General features: G+C 41.1%; 5 protein-coding genes across 8 annotated transcripts in view; 4 read left to right on the top strand and 1 right to left on the bottom strand.

Annotated features, from left to right (window-relative positions):
* The first annotated feature begins 1195 nt into the window (after positions 1-1195).
* LOC111601214 (cyclic nucleotide-gated cation channel beta-3) lies at positions 1196-5818 on the top strand. 2 transcript variants are annotated; one of them, XM_030222689.1, is made up of 5 exons: positions 1196-1210; positions 1567-1672; positions 2532-4100; positions 4160-4739; positions 4801-5818. In XM_030222689.1, the coding sequence occupies exons 2-5, from the start codon at positions 1646-1648 to the stop codon at positions 5718-5720; spliced, it is 3096 nt and encodes a 1031-aa protein (XP_030078549.1). In that variant the 5' UTR covers positions 1196-1210; positions 1567-1645; the 3' UTR covers positions 5721-5818. The 2 variants fall into 2 exon arrangements, with proteins under 2 accessions (XP_030078549.1, XP_023173475.2); XM_023317707.2 differs by lacking the exon at positions 1196-1210 and having other exon boundaries at positions 1371-1672.
* A 200-nt stretch (positions 5819-6018) lies between these two features.
* On the top strand, positions 6019-6618 carry LOC111601266 (60S ribosomal protein L15-like). Its single transcript, XM_023317773.2, has one exon. It carries the CDS (start codon positions 6152-6154, stop codon positions 6527-6529), a length of 378 nt encoding a protein of 125 aa, XP_023173541.1. The 5' UTR covers positions 6019-6151; the 3' UTR covers positions 6530-6618.
* A 136-nt stretch (positions 6619-6754) lies between these two features.
* LOC111601243 lies at positions 6755-9669 on the bottom strand. Of its 3 annotated transcripts, none has more exons than XM_023317741.2 (2): positions 9196-9669; positions 6755-7121 (listed from the first exon to the last, which is right to left on the bottom strand). In XM_023317741.2, the coding sequence occupies exons 1-2, from the start codon at positions 9295-9297 to the stop codon at positions 6789-6791; spliced, it is 435 nt and encodes a 144-aa protein (XP_023173509.1). In that variant the 5' UTR covers positions 9298-9669; the 3' UTR covers positions 6755-6788. The 3 variants fall into 3 exon arrangements, 2 of the variants coding, with proteins under 2 accessions (XP_023173509.1, XP_023173508.1); XM_023317740.2 differs by having other exon boundaries at positions 6755-7157; positions 9241-9669; XR_002751532.2 differs by lacking the exon at positions 9196-9669 and adding an exon at positions 7215-7356 and having other exon boundaries at positions 7083-7157.
* Positions 8503-9198, top strand: LOC111601244. The gene is made up of 4 exons (XM_023317742.2): positions 8503-8592; positions 8659-8730; positions 8797-8970; positions 9034-9198. The coding sequence occupies exons 1-4, from the start codon at positions 8589-8591 to the stop codon at positions 9132-9134; spliced, it is 351 nt and encodes a 116-aa protein (XP_023173510.1). The 5' UTR covers positions 8503-8588; the 3' UTR covers positions 9135-9198.
* A 14406-nt stretch (positions 9670-24075) lies between the features above and the next one.
* LOC111602550 (exostosin-1) overlaps positions 24076-27197 on the top strand; it is a 77275-nt gene continuing 74153 nt past the window's right edge. Inside the window, exon 1 of the mRNA XM_030226107.1 lies at positions 24076-25145. Coding sequence (XP_030081967.1) covers positions 24340-25145 — 806 coding nt within the window. The 5' untranslated portion in view covers positions 24076-24339. The remainder of the gene's footprint in view (positions 25146-27197) is intronic.

The following is a 27197-nucleotide window of genomic DNA, read 5'->3' as shown; positions in this document are numbered from 1 at the left end:
ACTTTGCCTTTTAGGTCATATTTTATATTTTATATATTTTGACATGCATTTATTATTTTAATTGTTTTTTTTTTTATAATAATAATTGAAAATAATTATTCAAATTTTTAAGTTATTTAAGCTTGATAACTTATAGCTTTTACACAGTTAGACTTTATTGCATTTTAATTGTAAATAAATTAATAATGAATAATAAATAAAAAGTAATATTAAAGCTGTATGTATATATTTTTAACCATATTTATTTATATATTTTTTAAAATATGTTTTTGTGCTTTTTGTCTTTACGTTTTTATTGCGTTTTATTAAATTCAATTTAAACTAATTTTATTAATTAAAAAACAAATTTTAAATTGTATAAATTATTATTATTATTATTTATATTATTATTATTATTTTTATTATTATTATTATTATTATTATTTTTATTTTTTATAGTTAATTTGTTCTTTTAAATTTCTTATAAATATTTTTAGTTACATTGAATTTGCTAGCTATTTTCTTATATATAATATATACATAAGTGTTTTATAATGAGAAATATATTATTATTATATTGTATATTATATTTAATTTTTTTTAAAAATATTTATCATATTTTTTATATAACATAATTTTAATTTATTTTTTTTCTTAAATTTTTATTAATTTAATTTTTTTTTTGAGTATATTATTTTTTATATTTATAACATTATTTTAATTTCATTTTCTTAAATATCATTTTTTATTTAATTTTTTAATGTGTATATTATTTATATTTAATATATTACATATTATATTATTAATTTAATTAACTATGTTAGAAATACTATATCATTTAATTCAGTGATAAAACCCATGCAAAGTTTGTCAACTTAAAGCTCGTCGAGCGCAAGCTTTCACTTAACATTAACATTAAACGTTTCTGTTATCATCGCTGTTAACAGTCGGTTATCATTTAAATCTGCTTTACACTATGTTAGCCAACTGCAAATGGCGTGCAGATAAACCTTCTATAGCAGATTTGAATATAGATAAATACTTTTTACTTGCAGTCAGTAAATCTAAATAAAATACGTTAATTTAAGTTTAATGAGTTTTCCTAGTTCGATTTGCAAACATATTTAACACCACGGTATTTGCGCATGCGCGATCCTTAGAGCCAGAAAGACAAGACCAAGTCAGCTGCTGCTGCTGCTGTCTAGTTTATTATCAACACTTAGCAAAGGAGGTGAGTTGCCAACTAGTTGCCTGCGTAGTTTTTCAATGCAACTGAAATGCATTTCCAAAGTGCACAAAAGTTAAGAAAGTCTTGAAAATAGTTTCATAAATTATTGAAGTAGTCTGAAAAAGCAGTTAAAACTGAATTTCAAATATTTAAATAAATACTAACAAAACACACACCTGTTGAGCTGCTCAGCTACGCTTTGTTCGCGTCCCAAACTGCAACTCTGGGAAAAATCAATAATCTATGAAACATATGCCAGTGATAGGCGGCTGATAAGAGTAATTGGACACGAAGTAATAGCATTTCGCATTAATCATACGCCGCGTGTGCCACGCAACGAACTCTACCTTTAATTACAGCACAGAATGGCGAACTAAGCGCGACGACCCTGAACTTTGAACTGGCAGTGAACTTGCACGGCACAACAAAAGCAACAAAATGGCCAGCAAAGGTCGCACTCGCAAGGTAGGAGCATGGGTCTAGCACCCATTCAAATATATTTTTTTTTTTGCTAAACTTCCTTTTGTAATCCACGTTTCCTCTGCAAATGCTCGCAATTCCTGCGACTTCCTGTAGGCCTTACCAATGCAATGGAATTCCTTTAAAATGAATTCATGTGGGAGTTGTGCACAGGCAGAGCTCCTAGTCTAGGTCCAATGGCCTGCAGGCCGCATTAGGGGCTCAGCTCATTGACAGCCTAAGCCTTTGGCTGGCCACAGCTGCAGTCCTTGGGCATCGGACAGCCAAGCGACGTGCTTTGGTCGTTTGGCTGGGCCGGGACTCACGCTGTTCAGCTTGTTCAAGAGGCGCTATTGCTTAGCTTCTTTTTATACAGTTGCTGCATGAAGCGATGGACGGTCATCTTCTCAGACATAAGTCGGCGACTGTGTCCGAATCCAGACCTTTCCTGCCTTGCTTGCAGTAGGCCTTGAAACATGCGTTGACAGCTTCGATTGCTCGACTGCTGCTCTAGCAAAGCCCATAGTTTAGTGTACTTAATTAAGTACTATATCTAGTTGCTTAGCTAGTTGTAAACGGAGTTGATTGAACGTCCTTCGCTGAGCAAAGAAATGAAGCTACTTCAATCGCTTTTACCCAATGGCCCATAGCCGTTCGGCGCAGCTCAATTAAATCGATTCAACGGAATTGTGCGGGCGTCCCGGGGCAATTAGCATGCAAGGCACAGACGTACTTTGTTTGCTAGCTGTTTTTTTGTTTTCATTTTTATTTTCGTTTTGGCTTTTATTGAATTTGCGTGTTGTCCGACGCCAAGGTGGTTTGCCTAGCTGTCAGTGCGCGCCACTCAAGTTTGCTTTATTCGCAGTTGAATCAGCGCAGCGCACAGCTCGACACGGAGGCCAGTGCAGCGCTGTTGAAGTCATCGCCCAACATCTTGGAGAACTTTGAATACGACGAGTTCCAGGCCCAGGCACACAAGCAACTGAAGCGCATGGCCACTTTGCCGGGCCAGGTGCAGCGGCCGCCGTCGCCGCGTTTCTGCGAGACGCTGGAGCGGCATGCGTTCATGCGGAATGTGATTAATACGCGACCGGAGCCACAGCGTCGCTACTCGACGCCTGGCGAGAAGGAGGCGAACGTGCGACGCAGCCTCGAGGAGATCTCCAAGGACATCAGGGAGATTGAGCAATTCGTCAGCGCCACGGAGCAGCTAATGCAGCGCGAAAAGGAGCAGGAGTCGGCCAACAGCCAGCAGCAGCGCAAGCGCGACAAGGAGAACAAGACGCCCAGTCCGGCCAAGCGCATCTGCTTCAAGATCAATGCCTACAAGGCGCCGCAGCGCCGGCAGCGACCCCACAGTCCGCGCTTCTACCAGTCGCGCTTGTACTTCCGCAATGGACGCATCGGCTGCGTGGATGCGGAGCGCTCGGGTCAGGTGAACAACATCGAGAGCACCCATGCGCTGGTCAAGCACATACTGAAGCACGAGAAGCCCTTGGTCAGTCCGGACAGCGTGCGTCGAGTGCTGCAGCCGCAGTACGTGGAGCTAACGCCGCTGCCGGGCGCCGTCGAAGAGCCGGATCCGGTGGCCGCTCAGCGTGCGGCCGAGCTGCGCAGCGCCACCGGGCAAGTGCTGCTCGAGCAGCAGGCGGAGCCAGATCAGTGCTCGCAGCCCATGGAGGACGAAGACGAACAGGACGTGCAGATCTGTTACAATGAGTCGCCGGAGCAGCAGAACAACGATCGCAACCTGCGCACCACGTGCTCCTCCTCGCTCAACGAGAGCGAAATTGTGGCCGTCGTCGAGGAGCAGCATCGGCCCAGCAGCGCTGGCAGCCTGGACTCGCAGGGCCAGCAATTCCTGCGCGATCAAGTGCGGCATTTGGTGCGCCGCTTCACGGCGCGCGCCAACAAGGTGAAGTCCCGCATCGAGCTGCCGCCGACGCCCTCGTCGAGCAGCGCCAGCTCACCGACACCGCCGCCGGGGCAGGCGGCGCTGCATGCCAGCACCAAGAGCCTGCATCCATCGCCGGAGCACAAGGTGCGTCTGGTGCCAGCGGGTCAATCGCCGCATCGCGGCCGCCTCTTCGAGGCGGACACGCCGCGCTCCAATGTCTGGCTCTGCTCGAGCCTGTGCGGCGCCAACAACGATGAGCGCACGCTGGATCCGCAGGGCAAGATCTACATCTCGTGGCTGTGCGTGGTGTCGCTCTCGTTCCTCTACAATGCCTGGGTCATTCCGCTGCGTGCCTCGTTCCCCTTCCAGACCAAGGCGAACACAAACATTTGGCTCGCCTGCGATTTCTGTGCCGATATCATCTATCTGCTGGACGTGGTCTTCTTCAAGCATCGCGTCATGTATCTCTTCGAGGGCTTTTGGGTCAAGAACAAGAACCTGACGCGCAAGAACTACATGCGAAAGCTGCAATTTAAGGTAAGCATCTAGCCCGACTTAAAATGAAACCTTTGCCCCCATCTCGCTTAACTCCGCAGTTGGATCTGCTCGCCCTGCTGCCCCTGGAGCTGTTCTATCTGAAGTACGGCACTGGCGCAGTTTGGCTGCGTTTTCCGCGCTTCTTCAAGATTCAAAGCTTTTGGGAGGTGTTTCGACTCCTGGATCGCGTCATCTCCTCGCCACACTTCGTTCGTGTCGCCAAGACGCTAACCTATATGCTCTACATGATCCATATTACGGCCGCGCTGTACTATGCTTACAGCGACTACCAGGGCCTGGGCCAGAATCGCTGGGTTTTCAGCGGCAAGGGTCATCCGTATGTGAGATGCTTTGCCTTTGCCACCAAGACGGCGACGTCGATTGGCAAGAATCCGAAGCCGGAACGCCAGGGCGAATATGTCTTCATGACGGTCGCCTGGCTAATGGGCGTCTTTGTCTTCGCCCTGCTCATCGGCCAGATCAGGGACATCATTTCGACGGCCACGCGCAATAGGCACGAGTATCGCCAGCTGGAGGATGAGACGCTGGAGTATATGAGGCGCCTGAATCTCTCCAAGGAGGTGCAGTCACGTGTCAAAATGTGGTTCCAATTCACCTGGGAACAGCAGCGCACGTTGGGTAAGATCAAAGATCAGAGTGGCTCAACAGGCGAGCTCTAATTGTTCCCATTTGTATCCAGATGAGTCGAACATTTTGGACGCGCTGCCCATCAATCTGAAGACGGACATCGCCATCTCGGTGCACATACAGACTCTGTCCAAGGTGCAGCTGTTCGCCGACTGTGAGGAGGCGCTGCTTAGGGATTTGGTGCTCAAGCTGCGCGCCGTTACCTTTCTGCCCGGCGACTTTGTGTGCCGCAAGGGCGAGGTGGGTCGGGAGATGTACATTGTCAAGCTGGGCCAAGTGCAGGTGATGGGCGGCCCCAGCAGCGACGTCGTCCTGGCCACGCTCACCGAGGGCTCCGTCTTCGGAGAAATCAGTTTGCTGGGCATCAATGGCGCCGATCGGCGCACAGCCGATGTTCGCTCCAAGGGCTACTCCAATCTGTTCGTATTGTCCAAGTCGGACCTTAACGAGGTCATCGCCTACTATCCCAATGCCCAGGCCATTCTCAAGAAGCGCGCTCGCCAGCTGATGCGCAAAAATGCAGCGCGCGAACGCGAGGAGGAGGAGCGCGAGCGCGCCCGCAGCGCTCTGCAGGCTGACGTCGTCATTGGCAATCCCAAGACACCCGAGACGCCGCCCAAGCTGCTGCAAACGGTCATCCAGGCTATGCCCTACGAATCGCCTGCCGTCGTGCTCATTACGCGTGGCTCGAAGCGCGTGCGTCGCAAGCGCCAGTCGCTGCAGATGGAGACGATCGTGGAGCCAACTCTGGATGTGGCTGGGGGCGCTGAGCACGTTCAGCAGTCGGGCAACATCAATCGGGATAGCCTAACACTGAAGCCGGGCCGCGGCTCGCCCGATCTACTCTCATCCATTCAGCAGGAGCTCAAGTCAAAGCATCAATTTATAAATCTAACCGATTCGGAAAAGGCGCTGATCATCACGCAGTCGGCGAACAACTCGATGGAGTGCGTGCAGGAGGATCTTGAGTAAACGAAACTATCCAATGTGCTATGAATGTATTAACTCTGCGATATAAATATCTCCTTAAACGCTTGATGAGCCCAAAATGCTTTATATTGAAATAAAACGTAGCCTTAAAGTCGGAACGTTTGTCCTAGGGGTAGGGTCTCTGCTAGGCAGGCCATCTGCCGCAGAGCTGAGCATGCTTGAATGCTATTTGCTATCTGGATGGCTTGACTAAAGCTCCGACTATTAATCAGATGTTCTATTTGTCACGTAGCATCAAAGAAGGCTGTGAGATCGGCCTGAATTCATTTGCAGCTCTCGCTGGCATTTCAGTCGCATGTGAACGTCTGTCAAACGTTAGTTGAAGCCAGCTAAAAATAATAGAAATAATATCCTGAAAAACTCGTGTACATTCGGTTCCTTTGGTATTCGACTCTTTAGGTGGAGGCCGAGCTATGCGCTACTTTATACGGATCCGTGTGTGGCACTGTCGTCACATGCTCAAAATACAGCGTTCCTGCGGACCGGCTCGTTCGGAGAAGTCGCGTCGCCTGGGAACTGTCGTCTATAGGATTCAAATTCGGTGCGAAGGTCGCAAGCGGCCGCTGGCGAAGGCGAGCCCAAATGGAAAGTCGAAAAGTCACAATGTCAAGGATCTGAATCCCTATCTGCGGCTGCAGGCCATCATTGAGGAGCGCATCGGCCGCAGACTGGGTGACTTGCGCATGCTCAACTCGCACTGGGTGACACTGGACGATACGCACAGATACTTCGAGGTCATTTTAGTGGATATCAATTTGAATGGCATTCGTCGTGACGCCAAGCAGAACTGACTATAGAATCAGCAGCTCACGAAATCTAGCTGAAATCAGAAACGTATTTAGAATTTAACTGAGAATAAAGATCACAAATAGGCAAAGTCCATCTGCTGCACTTGTGCTTGACTAGGTCGAAGTCTTGGAAGGAAATTCGTTTTTCTTTTGATTAACTTGACTTTTAATACAATAATTCATTCACATTGTAATCAGTTTATTTCTAAATGTTAGAAATGATCGCTCTGAAGATACTAGTCGACTAGTCGATGGCAGAGCATTACTGTTTGGCGTCCTTGTAATGCTGGGAGTTGTCTGTGCGGTCGAGTTTGATCGAGTAGCGGCCAATCTGGGAGCCCTCGATATCGGCCTGGCCGTCAGGATTGAACTTGGGACCATCTCCGATAACTTCCATCTCCTCCTTGGTCACGCGATAGCCGTTCTCGTCGGCCTCGTAATGGACAATGCGCTTCACGAAGCCATCGCTGTAGCTGTAATGACCTGTAACCTTTGTACCATCTCGAGTCTCTTCACGTTCTAATTGGCCATCGTTGATGTCATCAGACACGGAAACACCGAAATTATATTTCGCTGATAGGTTCTGTATTCTCTCCTCCTCTAATCTGGCTAGTTCCTCCTCCTCTGTCAGCTGCAAAAGAACAAAGTTTTAGGTTGCTTTAGCAGATGAAGTCATTGCAATTCCTACGAATGGAGAGCAATCTATCTGCCGCCTGCTTAGCTACATTTATTGCATCGTTAATTTGCGCTGTTGTTGATAACACTTCAAGTTGTCAATGCGACTGTCAGTCTATGAGTCATTGTCTATAAGAAAAGGCCGCTCAGGGAGGGTGCCTCCGACCTCGTAGGTTGCATAAACACTTTTACTGCATTTGCCATTGAGTATTAAGGTTAAGTCTACTATGCAAATCTAGCAGCTGACTTGGGGCAATTTATAATAATTTTATAATATATAATATAATAAAAATAAAATAAAATATTTCAATCAAGCTTCAAGGCGCCTAAAAATATATTTGACGTTTACAGGGTATCAACAAGTTGTGTATACTTGCTAAACACAATTTTCTTTTTTCAAATGTCGGGGCGGAAATGTTAATTTAAAGATATGTCGAAGCTGTTCAGTTCAGATCAGCTCATCAAGGCAAACAAATGAGCTACACACAACAAAATTTGTTTTTTTTTTTTTTTTGAGGTGGAAATGTGGCTAAGGTAAACGGGGCAACAGAATATATTAAAATAATTAATTATTTATAAACTTGATTTTTAAGAATTTATATATTAAATTTGTCATTTTAATGACCAGATATATTATAATAATTTAAAAAATTAAATTGCCAAAATATTATATTGATTTGTTCAAGCTGAAAATTGTTGTTACTTCAACAAGAGGCAACTTATGTTAATGTTTATTAATTAATAAATTAATTTGTTTTACATGTAAAACAAGCTTCGATTGCCTACAAAATATTTGACTTAATTTTTTTGAATTTCAAATTATTTTTGATTATTTTTTTTTAAGGTGAATATTAAATATTAAATATTAAATATTGTCTTGGCATGCGTAGCGCTCTTTGCGGATGTCTCTAGTCGCAGCTAGCAGTAGTTAAATTGCTCTACAATTAATGAATGACTTGTGACTTTGATACCCTCGCAGTGGGCCTTATAGGCCAGGGACAGAGCTGGAGTCTTGATATAGAAATTTCTGGTTGCACTGTCTTTAAGCTGTTGTTGCCTTTGCTGCAAGCGCAATGGAGCTTAGTTAACTCCTAAGTGCAGGGAAATTTGAAGAAAATGCACTCAATTTTCGCTTGATTAGAAGTTTTTCTTTGCACAGGGTATCTTAGCTGCGGTGTCAGTAATCGATCTTGCAGTCATTGTTTTTGCCAGGTTTTTTTTTTTGTGCAATTAATTACGACTACAAACTCAAACTGGTTCGCGTAGTAGGCGGTACTGCCACAGACTGAGGCTGAGCCTGAGCCTGAGCAGCTGTATAAAGCCCAATTGGCGGCAGTCGCTGTTAACGTGGGCAACGTAGCGGACGTTCAACTGAAGTACAAGAAAAATGGGCACGTCGATCGATAGTTCGAGACTCTTAACTCTCTCTAACTCTCGCTCTCTCTCTTTTACTGTAGCTAAACCTGGTCTTATGCTCCTGCTGCTGGCTGTAATTGGCGCCTGTCTGGCTGTTTCGCTGGCGGCCGGCGGTAAGTCACGGCCATAATGCAGTACTAAGCTCAACTTGCACTGTCTGTCCACTTGTCCACTTGCAGACTGCCCCTCGTCGACGAAGGTGACCAACTGCACACCCAAGTGCCTGCACGACAGCGAGTGCAGCGCCATTGGCGGCAAGTGTTGCCCGAATTTGTGCAACGGCCGCAGCTGCGCATCGCCCAATCTGCTTAGCAACTCGGGCGGCGACAAGTCGCCCTTTGGCGACAAGTACTGTGAGTAGAGTGCAAAAAAACAGAAAACTGTCTGCAGCTACAATACTGGTCTACTACTTGCAGCTGGCTCCACGGGCAGCTACTGCGGCAATGTCAAGTGCGGCAGCTTCGAGAAGTGTGAAACAGATCGCAGCACCAAGCGGCCCAAGTGCGTGCGCAACTAACTCTGGCGGAAGCACACAATTGTTTGAGCAAAATTAACTTTAAATATATAACTTGCTTAACGTATTTTTGTTTTTTTTTTGTTTTCTTTTTGTTTGGCTCACTCACGGGTGCGGCTAGGACTGCGCTGACCAGCAGGCTGGCAATAAACACGATTTTCAACATTTTCTTTCTGAATTTCTTCGCGAGCTCTTCACGCTGCTAGTTGACTTTATACTATGGCTTGTTGGCAGCCAGCTTGAGTTGCTTTTATAACACACTTGAACACACATACCAAGGCAGCGACGCCGGCGCAGCAAGCTCTTCATTTTGGGCACTTGGAGCTGGGACAAGTTGTTTAACTTTTTGTTGCTGCCGCTGCTTATGCATTTGAGCTGCGATCTGGGGCTGTCGGTATTTCAAATTTCGTGCCGACGACAGCGGCTGCAATTTGTCGAAGTACAGATGTGCCCCAGCAGCAGCTGTCAGAAGATTGAAGAAGATTTCATTGCATAAGCCCAGCTCAAGGTCAGTTGGTCAACAGCAACAGCAACAACAACAACAAAACTGAACCAGTTTCAGCTGCTCCCTTTAGAGCTGGACCTCTGAACGTCTTACTGTTTTTTTCTTGGTCTTCTGCAAGTTGTGCTTCACTTTTGTTATTCATTTTTGTTGTTTTTTTTTTTTTTTTTGGTCAACTTATGTAATTTATGTGAAGTTTTTGTGCAAATTGAAAGCTTCGATTGTATGTGTTTTATGTGCTTTTTTTTCTGGGGCGCTTACGAGGAAGTAAGCGGAGCATTACGTGGGGACTGTGGGGCACCCTTTTGAAAATGCGACGCCATAACAGCTCCACAAGTCTAAGGCGCGGGAAAGACACGGGCAATGCAGTTTTTTAAGTGCTCGCCACGCACAGTGGACGCAAACCAGTTTCTTGTTATTTTTTTTTTTTTTTTGCCAGGAAACGGCGAAAGATGCTTTACATTTTGATCTGGCTCGCATAGCTGCGAGTTCTGGTTAGGCGACATATTTATGCCAAATCTTGTTTATGAGAATTTTCAAGAATTGCTTACAAAATTATTTTTGATAGACTTCAACTTGGGCTTAAAGTGAAGAAGACTGAATATTTATTTTTTTTAAATAAATAAATAAAATAAAAAATAATAAATAAATAAATAGCAGCTGCCTGAGTCTGGGCATTGGACATAAACAAAAATTTCTCAATTTTAAGCAAGCTTTGGACCGTGTTTGGTAATTGAGTTGCCCAACAAATGAGTTTGTGTATAAATTAAATATTTTTGAAAAATTATTTAAAAGCGTATGTAAATGTTTTTATATATTAGAAAGTAATAAAAGTGAAATGCAATTAAAAAAAATGTTGTTAAATACGTGAATAGAAATAGAAATAGAATATTCTCACTAAATTGCTTAGTATGCCAAGCGGGCTGATTGCATTTGCTGCCTGGTTTGGGCATAGCTCGCACCACTGTTTGTGGCACATCCGTTCGTTCCACTTTCGTTTCGCTGGTTCTCTTTCTCTTTCTTTGGCTTTGTGGGCCTTTTGAGGTCTATTGAGTCTATTCGTATGTAACTAATAGAGGAGTTAAGCATTTATTTTTTTTTTTGTTATATTTATTTTGAATTCATTTTGTTTTTCTTTTTCAGTTTTAAGCCGCCGCTGCACTGGCATGAATTCGTTTGAGGCAGCAGATAAAAAAACCCAAAAAGACAAGTTTTACTGTAGTTGAAATCAATATAAAGCTCTCAAGGTGAGAGACCGCATCAACTTGTCGTACACGCAACGCCCCACAACATCAGCGACTTCGTCATCGTCTTCGTCATCCTCATGCAATAATCATCATTAAAATTTCTGTTCGCATTTTGCTGATAATTTTTTAATTATAATTTTTTACGTTGCGTTCGCTCAATGATGGCCAATATGCCGGGCAAAACTTTGATTGATTACACTTGCCGTGTCTAGCCTCCAGTCTCACACACACACACACACACGGGCACACGCCAACGCACACTGTGTTAAATTTATGGCTCTATTTAGAGATTGCCTTCACAAATTAGCACGCTAATTTGCATATTTCGGGCGCATCTGCATCTCACTGGGATGCTGTCCAATCCGGTGTTACATTGACAAATTGTCTCGGCTCGACTCGACTCGACTCGACTCGACTCGCGCTGCTTTTATGCAAATTGTTGCTGTATTTATTCGTTTACATCTTTTATTTCTTGGTTTATTTAGCTCAGGGTTAAAGCAATTTGACATTTTAACAATAAACAAATAAAAAATTAATACATATTAATAACTTATGCTTGGGCAAAGTTGAGGCTTTAGCCCATTTCTGATCAGCACTCCGCCTTGACCATTCATTTATTCGACTCTATTTAAGTTTTTTGCTATTCACAACTAATTGGCCATAGCTAAACAAGCTGGATTTGTGTAGAGCTTGGACATAGTTTTAAAGTTTAATTTTGGGCTAGTCAAATGTAATTCCCATAAGGCAAGCTTTTAGCCATAGACATGATTTCGATAGAAAGAGTGTTTTCTTTAGAGTTTCATAACTTTGAGCTGACAACACTGCTCTATTTGACAACTTATTTAAAAGCTGATGGCTGTTTTTTGTTGATTTTGGCTTGACATTTATGGTTAGATTTATGGATAGTTATGGATAGATTTACACCAAAGCAACGTTTGCAAATTGTTAAAATTGAAAAACAATGTTCAGCCATGGCGACTGCATGGCTAAATTCATATTTAACCATTAATGTCAGAAAAAATGCAAAATATATTGCTTTATTTAATTCGGATTTAAGTTTCAGTAAATCTTAAAAAAGCACTTGATTTTATTTTATTTTATTATTTATTTTTAAATACATTTATTTTTTTTTGGCTTTTAATGCTTTGTTTTATTTATGTAAATAAATGTTATGTAAAAGCTTTAATATTGGAGTAGCTAAGAGGAACTGCAAGAGTCAGGGCTTTACGGGCTTTTCTATGGCTTTAATTTATTTACCTAACTTAATTTATTTAGTTACTTTATATACAACAATTTAACTTACGCATTTTCTATTTGTGTTTACATATAGGAAAAGCTTAAGAAAAATCAATAAAAAAAATGCACATAAAAATAGTTCATATCAAATCAAAAGACGTCTCTAATACTCGAGTTACTGTTATATATATATACAACAATGTTTCATATCCTTTGCTGAAATGTTTTGGGCAAATATTTGCGCACTCCATTTGTCAGAGAGGCCGCGCACTAGCCCAACCAATGCTCGAAGGGCATTTTCAAGTTCTTACAGTGGGGCGAAAGCGGGGGAAAAGTGTGAACTGTGGGAAAATCGCTGCCATTTTATATGCAAATGTGTGTCTGCGCATAATGTGCTGCCTAGTTTATTGCATTCCTTTGGCACGCACGCGGTCCCAAGTCGCAGACAGCTAACCATTGGCCGGCACAGCTGGCGGCTTGGGTTACGCATACGGCGCGCTGTCCTTGAAATGGGTTCGTGCTGTCAGCGCCATCGTCAGCCGCTTCTGTTGCCAAGTGTGCGGACAGCTATTTAAGTGTCAACTGAGCTGGAAATTTATGCGTTTGCATATAAATCTATAATAGCGCCCAGTAAATGCATACTTTATTGACCCAGTTAAGTTTGCCTACGAGCAAGTCAATAAAATAAAATAAATAATAAATCTCTTCGAGTGCCGACGACGTGTGAACATATTAACAAACATATGTACGCAATATGAGCGGCAGATTAATGACACAAATTATTTGGGAACTACCAGAAACACTTTCAGCTCCGTAATATCCGCTGTTCTGCAAGTAAAGTTGTATGTTGGTATGAGTTAGTCTATATTTAGGTAAGTGTGTAAGGAAGTATATATTTAGATAATAATGTATCTGCATATGCTTACTTTTATGCACGCATAATTGCATTGTCATTTAGTTTGCTAAGCTCTAGCGCTCTCTCTCGTTCGCTCTCTCTCTCTCTGTATAACTCCAGCTCAATCTATCTTATTTATATTCTCTATCCTCTCTTTCCTCTATTCTCTGCCATCTCTGAATTTTGTCGTCATTTCTGTTTCTCAGTCAGCTTTTTCAGTCTCTCTTTCTTCTGCTTTTCTTACCTCTCCCTCTGCCTTCTTTCTGCAATCTCCCTCTGCCGCTGTTTTATTATCTCTGTCTCGCTCACTCTGCATGTGTATATTGATTTATCTGTCTTTCAATACTTTCAGTTTCTCACACTTTTGCTTTTGCTTTTGCTTCCTTCTTATTATATATTTAAATATATATCTTTCTCGCTCTTTCTCTTTTGATATATCTTCTTTTAAGCCTTTCCTAATAGCCTCTTCCATTATTTCTTGCTTTGCTTTTTAGCCACACGAATGCCTATGCAAATTACACATTTCAGATTCCAGCTTCAAGCTTCTTTTTTGGGGACCATTTGGCCATTTGTTGCCCGACTTAATTAACGCTAACTTACTTATGTTGCATGACCACGCCCCAAACACCCTGCCACTCGCGGACACAGAGAGAGAGAGGGACTCGCACAAAAGCCGTGAACTGCGCTTTGTTTCGGAACTCACGTTGCCTTTGTGTCTATTGTTGTTGTTGTTGCCGTTATGTTGGCTTTGTTGTTGTTCTGCTTGCTGTTGGTTTGATAATTACTTTTGATAACTTATGTCGGTTGGCGCGGTTTTAGTTCTGCGTTAGCAACTTCATTCCTGTTTGTTGTCCGCTTGGCGCTTGCATATGGAGCCATTATGGGGCTTATCAGCAGGCAGGCACATAAGCCACAGTCAGAGCCACAGCCACAGCCACAGTCAGATCCATAGCTGAACTCTATTCCACTCAGTTTTTTGTCAACATTCTAGGTTAAGTGCTGCTATAAGCTGTGAGGTAGGTCAGCAGCAAAGAATAGACAAAATGCAAACAAATCGTGGACAATAACAATTAACTGAGAAACACCATAAATAAAAAACTTGATTTCAACTAAAGTCAAGCTTATTTTAGATAAACTTAAATCTGTTTATTTATTTATGGTTTTTCTAAATTCAAAAGTCTAAAAAAGTTGTTATCTTATTATTATTAGATCAGTTGTCTGCTGGAATTGCTAATGAAACGAGTTTGGTGCGACTTAAGCGAAAGACACATGGCAACTGCTCACTAAATGAAGATTCATGAGATTACCTCGAAGTTTACCATTAAAATTGTATTCTCTTGACCTTTAACTGGTGCTAATAAAACAGGATTTGGTTCATAAGAATTTTTGGTTTTATTGGGAGAATATATTGGGTTTGTAAAAGGTTTCTTTTGTGGTTTGAATCAGCTATGCATGTATTAGCTATACTATGTATGCTTATTTTTTCCAATGTTTTTAAATTGTTACATTTAGTAAATTTTACCTAGATACAGGTTTTTTGCTATTAGCTGCTTAATATGGCAGTCTTGCCAACTCATAGTTTTTAGACTTTAAAGACAAAATACTTTATAATTGATAGATTCGCTCAAGTCTTCTTAAACTTTTTTAAGAGAGAGAGGCAGAGAGAGCAAAAAGAGTGTTCTAAGCATTCTACCATTCTTCTTTACACACATAACAAACTACACATGCACACACACATACGCACGCATGCATAAGCATTCGCTCTGCTGACTGCGCAGTTGACGCAGCGACTGCGCTTGGGCTGCAGGCTGCCGTATGGGCTTCACTATGGGAACTTAATTGTTGAATAACTTTTCATCTAGATGTACTTTCTTAAGAACATTTTCGGTGCATTATTTTGCTTGTATTTGCCAGAGTGTGAAGAGGGAGCAGGTGGGAGTGGTGGTTATATGTTTAATGTTTAATCTTTAAGAATAAAAAATAATTTTGTAATCAAAAAACCTAATTATAAATATTTTATGCAATCAAATTTATATATTCCAAAATATTCCAGGGTATCTGCTTGTCGAGCAATCCGCTGCTGCTGCTGCTTATTGCTAATTACAGCACGTATTTAGTTTTTTCTTTATATTGAGCTAAATTATGTTTATTAAATGCGATTTTTTGCTGCTCAGTCGAATTCGTTGCTCGACATAAATTACCTGCAACATCCCAAAATACCTGCCACAAATTGCGACGTCTTTAAATCAAAATTGAAGCTGAGTTGTGTGTGTGTGGCAGCATTGACCCTGCAGCTGCTGCAGACAGCGACATGTGTAATTGTGGCAGCAATTTAAGCTGCTGCTGGTGCTACTGCTGCTGCATGCAACATCATCGCCAACCGGAAGCAAGTGTGCACAAGTGGCATGCTTGGAATTGAATTGCAGCGGCAGACGGAGCAAGGATAAGGCCAGAGCAGAGAGACGCCTGGCGGATGGCGGCGGTTGGCTGCATTGAAACTTCATGCGCTGCTTGTTTTGTTGCTGGCTGTTGCAGTCGCTCTGGTTTATGCCTTTATTAAGCATCAAACAAAATCCAAAACGTCAAGGATATGTTGCTTCATACATAGTCAGCAGTTGCAGCAACAGCAACAGCAACAGCAGACGCCGTCGCATCCTTCACGTGTTTTCTATACGGAGGCAGCTCGCAATTTATGCACACAACTTGTCACACAGGTCGAGCCACGACCGAGATGTACTACGACTGTGCACACAGTTGGAGCCACCGGTGGGTGGGTCGAAGAGTAGGACAAGCAATTTACACCGCACAATGCGTTGACACACGTCGTCCGCAAATGTGCGGCTACGGGAAGAGCCCAAAGACAATGGCAGACGACTCGAGATAACAGTGCTCGGGTTGCTGCTTACCCAGCCTGGTTGCATCATTTAACCTGAAAAGTGTCAAATGCCCAGCCACAGGCACACACACAGCAAGTGCCCAACAGCTTAAATTCAATTGGATGGGAGACTGCAGAGCGACTGAGCAGCTCGTCTGCTGTTAATCTAAGCCAGAAATTTACGAGTGTGTCCTCGGCCTCGGCCTCGGCCGGCCCCTGGCGCCGGCAACTGCAGCTCAAATTTCAAACAGTGTTGACAATGAAAATGAAATTCCCATTAAAATGCAATATGTTGCAGCAAACTCTGACTGCAGCTCCTGGCGCCCTTACCCACAGCTGCATATAAGAGGCTTGCTATTAATTTTGCTGCTGCTGCTGCTGCTGCTGCTGGTGGTGCTGCTGCTCCTGCTGGACGCAATGCGCATAAGGCAAATGTTTATATGGCCACAGTATAAACATTGACAATTTAAAAGCCCTGGCTGCCTGGCTGCCTGGCTGCCCGCCTTTGGCTGGGGCTTCAATTCGGACTGTTGACTTTGCTGATGATCTGTGCTCCAAATTTATTACAGACCCAACATGAGGGAGCATATTTCATTTGATTTCACTTAGAATTTTAATTAAATTGACAAATATGTGGCTCAAGCAATGCTAATTCAAATTAAGCACGAAAATATTTTTTCAATTTTCAATTTGATTTACTAACAAAAGTTTGATTTATGGTAAATGACAAAACGGGTTAGGGGTATTCAGGTTTGCAGTTTTTTATTTTATTTTTAGAGACAGAGGAATTTATATTAATAATAAAATTATATTACTAATAATAAAATTATAATATTATAATATTGATTTATGGTAAATGGCGAAACGGGTTAGGGGTATTCAGGTTTGCATTTTTAAGAGACAGAGGAATTTAATAAAATTATAATATTATAATATAGAAAAATGTCTAAAATTATAATATTAATAATAAAATTATAATATTATAATATAGATTTATGGTAAATGGCAAAACGGGTTAGGGGTATTCAGGTTTGCAGTTTTTTATTTTATTTTTAAGAGACAGAGGAATTTATATTAATAATAAAATTATATTACTAATAATAAAATTATAATATTATAATATAGAAAAATGTCTAAAATTATAATATTAATAATAAAATTATAATATTATAATATAGAAATATAAATATCTCGGTCCATACAAAGCAGTTGGCAACACTCCCTTACCAATTAAAGCTACTGCCTTTTTACTTAACTTAATTACAATTCCTTAAATAAACTTCAGCGTTATTTGCAGCATTTTATTTACTGAAGAAATTAGCATTTTTGTGTTTTTCAGGCAAAGATATTCGTTGAATTTCGTTTTTATGATCTCAAGGCAAATTTCTGTTGGGCAACTTGTTTGGGCCACACTGAAATGTTAAGCACTTTGATTTGCCCTAATTGATATTTTAGCCGCACCTGCAACGTGGCCGTGTGACTCAGTGAGCAGCGAGTGATTTTTAAATCTTGTTAATCCCGCTCGAAGGCTGTCAGCGAGGCTTTTGATCGTTTTTAATGTTTAACATAAATCGCTTACTTGCAGCACTTAAGGCACTCAAACGTTTTCTGGAAATATTTCGCCTACAGCGAGTAAAGTTCTGCCTCTGTGTGGGCGGCAGAGAATTTTAAATTTTATTTGCATAGCATTCGAGCGCTACAAAAAACGGCAAATTTAAAGCCTTAAAACCAAAGCCAAATCACGGCTGCCAAATGGCAAATTGAATATCCTGTTGATACCACATTAGATTACTCTGTGTCTAGCTGAAAATTATGCTAATTTCATGCAGTTTAAGGTTCAATTGCAATTTGCCCCAAAAAGAAATTGAAACCTTGACAACGTTTTCCTCAAGCCACATTGCACATAAAATAACATATTTTCCGGCTGAGCAAACAGTCTGCTTGGCCTGGCTCACAGGATGTGGTGCGTCTTCAAGGATTATGCATAAAATTTAAGCGGAAACGCAAAATTTTCGTTTTTCGTTTGTTTTTCTTGCAAGCGAATCAGAAAACGAAACATTCGACATTGTTTTATGTTTCGTATTATGCGTTTGGCTGGGCGCACAAATTGAATTACAGACGAACACACACACACACACACACACACGCATGCCTGGCACATAGTTGGAATTTGAGTGTTTGTTGGCCACGTGCCTGACGCTTAGTTTTAGAAGTCAGTTTTATCTGAGCACCCTGTAAGTAAGGCAAGGTAAGGCATAACAGGCAGCAGCCGCAAGTGTTGAAAAAATTGTTTAATAAATTATTTATATATATTATATATTTAGTGTAGCTTAAATCATTCAGCAAAACAACTTTTCATATTGAACAGGGCATGCTGCAGCAAGGCATACCCACTGCGGCTGCCGCTGCGTGCCTCAAGTGCCTGTTTGCTTGTTGCTTTGATCTTTGCAAATCGAATTTGCCGCAGTGTAAGAGCCATCAAGTATACGCAGCGTTGATTGGATTTCGCGCTGTCCACGCTGACCGACTGCATATAATAATCATTTGTATTGAAAGCAGCAGCAGCAGCAGCAGCAGCTGCTGTCACGCCCCGATTGTCGCCAAGTCACACAAAGTTTTGTGTGACACTCTATGCTCGGGCGTTATCCTTGGCACGTCTGCGCGACGCCTGTCAGGCGACAGCAAATCTGACATGCTGTGGCAGCTGCCAGTAGATGTGTGCACGGCACGGTTATGCATATAGGGAGAGATTGTGCATGACGTTCTTTTAACACCTTAGCTGTGACAAACGGGCCCCCAACCGAGCCCCCAACATCAACATCAACATCAACATCTCCAGCTCCATTTGCAGCCATAATCGTTCGCATCGGGGTCATAAAAGACAAAATCAGAACATAACACAAGCATTTTATATTCCCCAAAGAGTGTGTCTTGTACAGTATATGGCGTGTCCGTCCCATGTGGCGCGCGCTGCACACAGCCACAGGAGTGGCACTGGCGCCTTGCTGGGTGCGTGTGACAACACTAAAGAGCCAAAAGCTATGTAGATATATATCAAGTAGCCGACTTATGAACACGTAAATCGGCAACGGGGAATGGGAAAGGATTAAAAAAAACTACTTTGAAATACATAAAAAAATACTTTTCAGTAAAGTCAAGTTAATGTTGAAATGAAGGCGACAAAGAGCTATAAATTGGCCCACTTACAAACAAAGGCTTTTTTCAGCTTTTACTTTAATAGTATAAAAGTGACTGAAGCTTGGCATTCCAGTGTCATTAAATCTTATTCAATTATTATTTGTTATATATGCTTGCTTTCTAGTTCTTAGTTCAGAATATTAGAGCAAGATTTAAACTAGAAGAGAAACAGTTCTTTAAGAGTTACAAATTTTATTCTTAAGGTTTGGCGAAGAGTTTGAAGTTTGTTCAAAGAGTAGAGCGAACTTTGTATTATTTCACATATTAATTTTTTTTTTGTTTCCAAGTAAACCCCAGTAGATATTTTTATTTTCTTCACTTCAAAAATCCATTTTTATGATCTTTAGCTTTAGCAATGCTCAATTGCAGCTTAGCGTCGTCCTTCCACGTGTCTTTTTGGCATACGAAAAATAGGAAAAGTCACAGTTGGAAAAGTCTAAAGCATAAGCTGGTTACAGAATTAGTCGCATGTTGCTTTTGGCCAACAATTTGAGACAAGTATAAAGATCTAAGCAAAAAAGCTGGAGAAGAGTTGAACTGACGGCATATGAGTGCCAAGATAGCGTCACAAAACAATCAAAAATTTCAATTCAAATCAAATCGAAAATCAACTATAAAATTTAGCAATACTTTTCGAACACATCTCATATTTATAAGCTGATATACTCACTCTCACAATTGAACATTTCAAATAGTTGTTTTATTATATACAAATTATATTTAAGACAAATTGGAAAAGTCTTACAATCACATGATATTCATCAGAGCTTCACCTCATTTTGAGCTGGCTCAGCTTAGGCCCAGTTAGTGCTAAGCCCTGCAGCAGCTAGAGCTTATGCTTTGCAATGCCAAATGACAAACATAAAATGCAGCAGAAAGTCTCATTAAGTAAGCAAAGACTGCAAGGTCGCTGGAGGCTGTGTGGGTTTATACAGCAGGCACTGCTGCTGCGTGGCCGATATCGCAGTCTAAAGCAAGAAATAAGTTGAATACTCCATTTGCCCAGCATTCCTTCAGGATTCCTCTTCTGCTCTGCTACGACGGAAATAAAGTCGTCGGCCAACTAAAAGTGACGTCATAAATTTTGTAGCTACTTAAAAGAGCTGCTGCGTGGCATGGGGCTGGGGCTGGCGCTGGGGCTAAGTGCACAAGGAGCTGAAGCAGAGTCCTGCTGCTTGGCTGCAATCCGTTGTCTAGCAACTAATGAATTTATGTTGTTGTTGGCGCTGCTGGCTGCTGACTGCTGGCTGCTGCGGCGAACTTTAAGGAACAGCCATGATTGTTATGTGGTCTGTTCGAGCAGCAAAGGCTGCGAAGGCAGCTCCAGCTTCAGCTTCAGCTTGGAGCACACTGTATTATGTCTCGCTCTTATGCCAAAGAGCAGCCACAAAGTTGCCGAAAACAGATTTGCGTGGGCGTGGCCCAAATAAATCGAATTCTTTCATTAGCATGCAGCACTACAGCGCACAATTCATCAAAGTTTTGCCAATTCGCAGCAGCAGCCGCAGCAGCAGCAACAGCTGCAAAACACCTAAAAGTATGCTTTGATTATATAAAAAGTTCAGCGAGTGCATGATTGATTAACTTTGCTGGGCGTTATCCTGTAATTTAGCAAGCAGCGAACAAATGCACAAGAACTAGATCCACAAGCCAGCTTGAAGCACGAATCTAATGTGTGTGTGGGACTAGTTTGTACTCTGCATTAATAGCTAACTAACTTTTGTATTAGCTTAACTTAGTCCTTTGTTTTTACCTGTTAATTGATGGCATTTTTTGAGTAACTCAAATATTTTTAAATATTTTAAATTTAATTTAACTTCAAATTCGCATTAGGAAAAAATTTACTTCAAGTCTCAAATTGAAATTTAAAAATGAAATTTTTCTTTAAAGTGAAATTTAATTTATATTAAGTAAGTATTCAATTTAAAATATATAAAAAAATTTCAGCGAAAATGTTCATTAACATAAAATATTTTTTATTAATTTTTTTGAATCACAAATTTTGCTGCAATTTTGCTTTCCTAGATCCGAAGAGTAAATCAATTATAAATCAATCTCTAATAAAAATCTTATCAATTAATTGAGCTCAATTAGGTACACAAACCCAGCTCAAAATTGAGACATGGTGTGAGCTTTAAGCCGCCTATTGGATGTTCTTTTTTAAGTTACATAAGTTTAAATAAAAGCAAGATAACAAATATATTTTTAATATTAATAAAATTATATTTTATTATATTATATTAAAAAAATTATATGACATCAATTATAAAATATAGTTTTATTTATATATAAATTTATATAATAGCTATTCCATTATAAAACTATATATAACATACATAAAAACTTATTTCTCATACGTTTGCTCAAGTATGTTATACCCTTCTCTGCTTAGCCATTTCCTCTTTTTGCAGGGTATTAAAAAATGCAAAAGGGAAATAGGCGGATAGCAGCAGGCGACGTGGACGCTGACGACCAGGAAGTCTGACACTTAATTAGAACTGCCGGAAACGGAAACGAAGTGCATGACCATGGCACAAGGGGCAGCTTGTCATATGCAACGCGTGCTGGAGATGGGGAAAAAGCGTGGAGCAGCTACAAGCTAATAAAAAACTGCTTTGAAAAATGAGAGAAAATTCTTTTAGATTTTATAGAAATTTTATATAAATAATTTTAAAATGTAGGCATTACTTAAAATGTCTGAAATTATGTTGCGTTAAAAATATATGTAAGAGAAATGATGAAAATTATTTTATAATTAATTATATAATTAGAAAATCTATTCTCAAAATTAGTAATAATAATATAATAAATAAAAAATATACGAACATGAATTCTTAAATATAATAACTCAAAAAACTTTTATAATCAATATTTAAATTTATAAATATAAATAAAAAAATTAATTTCTAAATATAATTTTTATGCTATATCAAACAGTCTATAGCTATGTAAAATCTATTTCTAGCTTGATTGGTTTTGCACATCTCTAGAAGCATCTGTTGCTATTTCATAAAGCACACACACACGCTTGCTTTGTCTCTCTCTATCTCTCTCTCACACACACTTCCTCTATATATATGTATAGATGTGAAGAAATGTAAGTGCAGAGCGCCTCTATGCAGGCTGTGACAACAAAATTAAATTCTACACACAAAAGTTGAGTGCGGCTGCAATTTGTTTTGAGTTGGCGGCCGTCTAGCTCTGAGTTCTTTATATGATGACAGGCAGGATGTTGGAAGTGCTTGTGCTCGTGCAGCAGGATCTATTTTTTATTAGTACTGCGCTGATTTGATTTGCATGCAAGTCAACCCGAACAGGCAACTTATAAAACCATAAAGGCTGAAGCTGAGGTAACAGAAGGAGCAGGAACAGAGGCAGAGGCAGTGGCAGAGGCAGCAGCAGCAGGAGCTGTGGCTAAACAGCTGCCTGGCATATTTTGCTGGGGGTTGTTGCCTATGTGGGGCACATCATAATTGCGGCTGTGGTGGACGGCGGGCGGTGGGCTGCGGATGGGGCGGGGTCGCGGATGGCATTCCTGTGCATAATTGAAATTCCAGCCTAAACGCGTTTGTAACGGGAAATTGCGCGGCCAAAAAGGACGAACGGAGCTCGAGCCGGACCCGGAGACGGAGCCGGATGCGGATGCGCCAGGCCATGTCCAAAAAAACAAAATTATTGTTTTTGGCAATTTCTGCTGAACAGCGGACAGCCTGAGTTTGTATTTGTTTGCACTTTAGCGGGCTCAACGTGTCGGGCTAATTATGTTTTTCCCCAATAAATAAAATTATTTTAAGCAAATAAAAATAATTTGCCCCCGGGTGCAATTAAATATTTATGTAAGTCTCTGTGTTCATTCAGTTGTTGCAATCATGTATTTGCAAATGTAATCAATTTGACCATACAATAAATATAATGCAGCTGCAGTTGTTGGAGTTGTATAATTACAATTGACAAACGCCCCTCGCTTGAGGGCAAACGTTTACGGCTGCCCACACCCACACATCCATACACTCACACACGCATTCACACTTCCATAGACAGTCACATGCACGCTACAAACAATAAAAATTCGTGAGTTGTTGAATCAGTTGAACAGCTGATCGGTTGTGTGTGTTCGGCGTTGCCACCTAATGGCGCGCACAATGTTTCGTACGCTGTGCGCATGTCGTCGCTTTCCAGGAGCTAAAATAATGCATTTCCAAGCAAGGCTCATTGGCCAAAGACACTAACATTTCACTGGCAGTACACGCCGAGCCTTCAAAACGCATCCAAGAGGAGCGCGCATCAAAAGTGCGGCAAAAATTAATATAAATTGGTTGAAAGTGCGCTGCAGCGTGTTGAAAACTTAACTAAAATCTGGCAATAGTTGCATACAAATTATATCATTAATTTAGAAGTCGAACATCAATAATGAACAAATGATAATATCAATAATATTTATTTTAATAGTTTTATACATTCTGTTCAAATGCTAACGTATGTCTGGCTCTGGCAGCGCTTGGCAACTCTGGCAATGTTTTGACAGTTGGTTAACTCTCTCACGCGCTCTCTCAGTCAGTGGCTCTCCGCTGCTGAAAATGATTCGTGCTGAGTTGTGTCGCGTTCGCATTGTTTATAAAACAAATTAATTATATTTATTATTAGTTTAAGTGGAAAAGTGGTGTAAATTGTGGAATGCAGTTGTACGCGCTGCGCAAATGCGTAAGAGCATAAGAAATGCTTGCCTCCAAGTCGCTATCGTGCTCGTCGCTGCCGCTGTCGACGCCGAACTCGTCGCACCAGCAAATGAAAAATATACATAAAGCAAAATGCACAAATATATTATAGAGATCGAAAGAAAATAACCAAAAAGTTGCGTCAAACATTCAATATATACGTGTGTTTAGTTCATGCAAGTGAAATGTGTATGGAAAAGTTGCGCGCAAAGACGTCGCAGCCAACAACAAGAACAACAACAACAACAACAATACTAGTGAGCGGGAGAGAGAGAGGGAGAGGAACTGCTGCTGCTGCTGCCTCTGCGGCGACAGCAACAAAACCAACAATAACAAATAACAAGAAGCAGAACAAGATGCGCTTAGACTAAATTAGAAACAAAAACGAAGTAGCACTCACTCCCACTCCTCCTGCACCCCACCCACCTGCAAAGCAACCAACTTACCAAATCAACTTCTAGTGGATCCAGCCCTAAAAAGCCACAACAGCCAGCAGCTAGCGCAGCATCCAGTCAGTAATCCAACTGGACCGTCATCAGCATGCAGGCTAAAAAGCGTTATATACTGGTCTTTGTCTCGTGTGCATTTCTGGCCTATTGCTACTTTGGCGGCTATCGGCTGAAAGTGGCGCCACATCGCCCGCGTCGCGCCCAGCACGAATCGGCCAAAGATGGTGGCGTCCAACCGTACGCACAACTGCCCAGCTTCATGGGCTACGAGCAGCGTCAGCCACTGTCCAATGAATCCGCGGTAGCCACAGCTACAGCTGCGACGGCTGTCTCGGGCAAGAGGAAGCCACCGGTGGCTGGTTGCCGCATGGAGACATGCTTCGATTTTACCAAATGCTACGATCAGTTTCTGGTCTACGTTTACCCGCCGGAGCCGCTGAATTCGCTGGGTGCCGCACCGCCCAGTTCGCCCAACTATCAGAAGATTCTCACTGCCATACAGGAGTCGCGTTATCATACCAGCGATCCCGCCGCCGCCTGCCTCTTTGTGCTGGGCATCGATACGCTGGACCGCGACTCGCTCTCTGAGGATTATGTGCGCAATGTGCCATCGCGTCTGGCCCGGCTGCCCCATTGGAACAACGGACGCAATCATATCATATTCAATCTCTACTCGGGCACCTGGCCGGACTATGCCGAGCATTCGCTGGGCTTCGATGCCGGCGAGGCGATACTGGCCAAGGCCAGCATGAGTGTGCTCCAGATGCGTCACGGCTTCGACGTTAGCATTCCGCTCTTCCACAAACAGTTCCCGTTGCGCGCCGGCGCCACCGGCTCCGTGCAGTCCAACAATTTTCCCGCCAACAAAAAGTATTTGTTGGCATTCAAAGGCAAACGGTAAGCCAAGCAAGCGAAGCATTTATTAAACTATTAAATAACAGCAAAATAGCCTAAATTAACAATTAAAATGCAGTTTAATTCATTAGCATTTTGTAGATTGCAATTTCTAGCTGAGCAGTTTCTAAATTTCAGCTAGAATTTGGGAAGATTTTGCACTGAATGCGTGATTTAATTATTTAAATGAAATATAACAATTTAGCAAATTATTGAAATTTGTTATTGAATACTTTCAATTAATAAACATATTATTTAAATTATAAATAAAATGAAATTTAGTTAATTAACATAATTAACTAGATTTTATAGACTGGAATTTTTAGCTGACAAATTCTTAAGTTTCCCCTGAAATCTAAAACTAAATTATAGAAATTAGTTATAAAATATTTAAAGCTTATTTCAAATCACAAATTAATATAATAAACATAAAACAATAATTTTATAGACTTTAACTTATAGTTGCATAACAAATTAGAGCAATTAAAATCTATGAAAATTTTCTCTCAAATATTTGAATTTATAAATGAATTTTATTGTTTCATTTATATATATAATTTGTTTAGTTTTCATACAGGTTCAACTTTTCGAGTCAATTAATTCTGAACTTTCTCTGCTTTGAGACATATTTAGAGCTTCTCTTGCTGCCTTTCTGAAAACTTAAACCAATGCAAGATTTGTATCTATGATTTTGGAAATTAACATAATTAAATTTATGTGATTTGAGATTATCTACAGCAAAGGAAGCCGAAGAGGCATTGCTTATTGAAACTATAAATGTATAAAGATTAAGTTAAAATAATATCAAGAAAAGTCTTTTGAATATGGTGAATATATGTTAATACCTTGCAGTTCAGTTAGATATCGAAAAAGGTTTTGATGTTTCTTTAAGGCAAAATAATTGAAATTTTTTTGGCATTTCCCTTGAGCTAAAATCTACAAATATTGCAACTGAATTATCAGCATCGCATATAGACTTAGAAAATTTTAAGTTTTTGATATATTTATCTGCAACGTGAAAGAGTATTATGCAGTGGGTCGCACCTGATTGCAACCTGCCTTAGATAATAAATTATTAATTAATTATTAATAGTAATAAAATTTCATTTCAAGTTTAGTTTCAAGTTTGCCTAAGAAAAATTTTTTGTAATTTGAATACCGATTACAGAGTATCTTGCAGTCGCTTAGTTTTAACTTTTTTGAACAGCTTCTAATTTCCTATGGCTTGAAATGCACATGCAACGAAATGTTGTGAGTGTGCTACGCAATGCTACTTGCAACTTGCAAGTTGCAACTTGCAAAATTCATCAATTGATGTTGGACTCAATTTCTTTTTTTTTTGTTTTGTTGTTTGTGACCCTAAAAACTTCATTTCATTCCAATTTGTTTGTTGATTTTGCGTCGTCCTTGCTGTTGGGCTGCAGCGAGGCGGCAAATTGCAGGTTGCAGCGATCGATTGCAATGCCAGAGAGCGAGCTGGCCGGCCATTGCCAATTTTTGATGCCATTCAAATTGAAAAATTGTCTAGCAACGCGTTCCATTCATCATGTCCTGTATGTGCAGCTCATGCCCCATGCCTCATGTCTCATGCGCTGGCTCATACTTGTGTGTTCGTGCTCGTCTTTCACCTTGTTTCCAGCTTTTGTTGCGCTTTTGTTTGTCTTCGCTTTATTGTTGTTTACTCGCTTGTAGCGCCCACTTTTGCCACAGGCGCTTCTTTTGACATGTAACTCGATTCAATAACAGTGCCCCAGGCCAGCAGACCAGCCAGAGCTGGCGACACGGCAACGGGCAGCAGGGCAAGCTGAGTGCCATGCACTGAACGAAATGAGTGTACAGTGCAGGCGTGCATATTGCAGCAAATTATAAAAAAATATTTAGAGTTTTCTCATTGCTGCCTAAAGTTATTAGCCTTTAGTTTTAGCTTTAATGAAATTTTCTTCCACAAATATTTGGCATCAACTCGTAGCTGGTTAGAAGCTACTCGTTTTTGGCAGTGTATGACTTCTGGCTTGTTGTTTGTCGCTTCTGCTGTTGCCGTCATGTGGGAGTCGC

Source organism: Drosophila hydei, unplaced genomic scaffold (genome assembly GCF_003285905.1).
Source record: "Drosophila hydei strain 15085-1641.00,03,60 unplaced genomic scaffold, DhydRS2 tig00000060-arrow-pilon, whole genome shotgun sequence".
NCBI classification, from domain to species: domain Eukaryota; kingdom Metazoa; phylum Arthropoda; class Insecta; order Diptera; family Drosophilidae; genus Drosophila; species Drosophila hydei.
The sequence above is the reverse complement of the archived record's forward strand: the minus strand, read 5'-3'. Positions and strand labels throughout refer to the sequence as shown.

Excerpts from the sequence above, each read along its gene's own strand:
- LOC111601244 (XM_023317742.2), top strand. Across the intron at positions 8,731-8,796 it reads TGTTTCGCTGGCGGCCGGCG|ACTGCCCCTCGTCGACGAAG; the intron begins GTAAGTCACGGC and ends GTCCACTTGCAG. Across the intron at positions 8,971-9,033 it reads GCCCTTTGGCGACAAGTACT|CTGGCTCCACGGGCAGCTAC; the intron begins GTGAGTAGAGTG and ends TACTACTTGCAG.
- LOC111601266 (XM_023317773.2), top strand. The coding sequence starts at position 6,152 with ATGCGCTACTTTATACGGATCCGTGTGTGGCACTGTCGTCACATGCTC.
- LOC111601243 (XM_023317741.2), bottom strand. The coding sequence starts at position 9,297 with ATGTTGAAAATCGTGTTTATTGCCAGCCTGCTGGTCAGCGCAGTCCTA. Across the intron at positions 7,122-9,195 it reads CAAAAAAAAAACAAAAATAC|GAGAGAATACAGAACCTATC; the intron begins GTTAAGCAAGTT and ends AGATTAGAGGAG.
- LOC111601214 (XM_030222689.1), top strand. The coding sequence starts at position 1,646 with ATGGCCAGCAAAGGTCGCACTCGCAAG. Across the intron at positions 4,101-4,159 it reads TGCGAAAGCTGCAATTTAAG|TTGGATCTGCTCGCCCTGCT; the intron begins GTAAGCATCTAG and ends TTAACTCCGCAG. Across the intron at positions 4,740-4,800 it reads GGAACAGCAGCGCACGTTGG|ATGAGTCGAACATTTTGGAC; the intron begins GTAAGATCAAAG and ends ATTTGTATCCAG.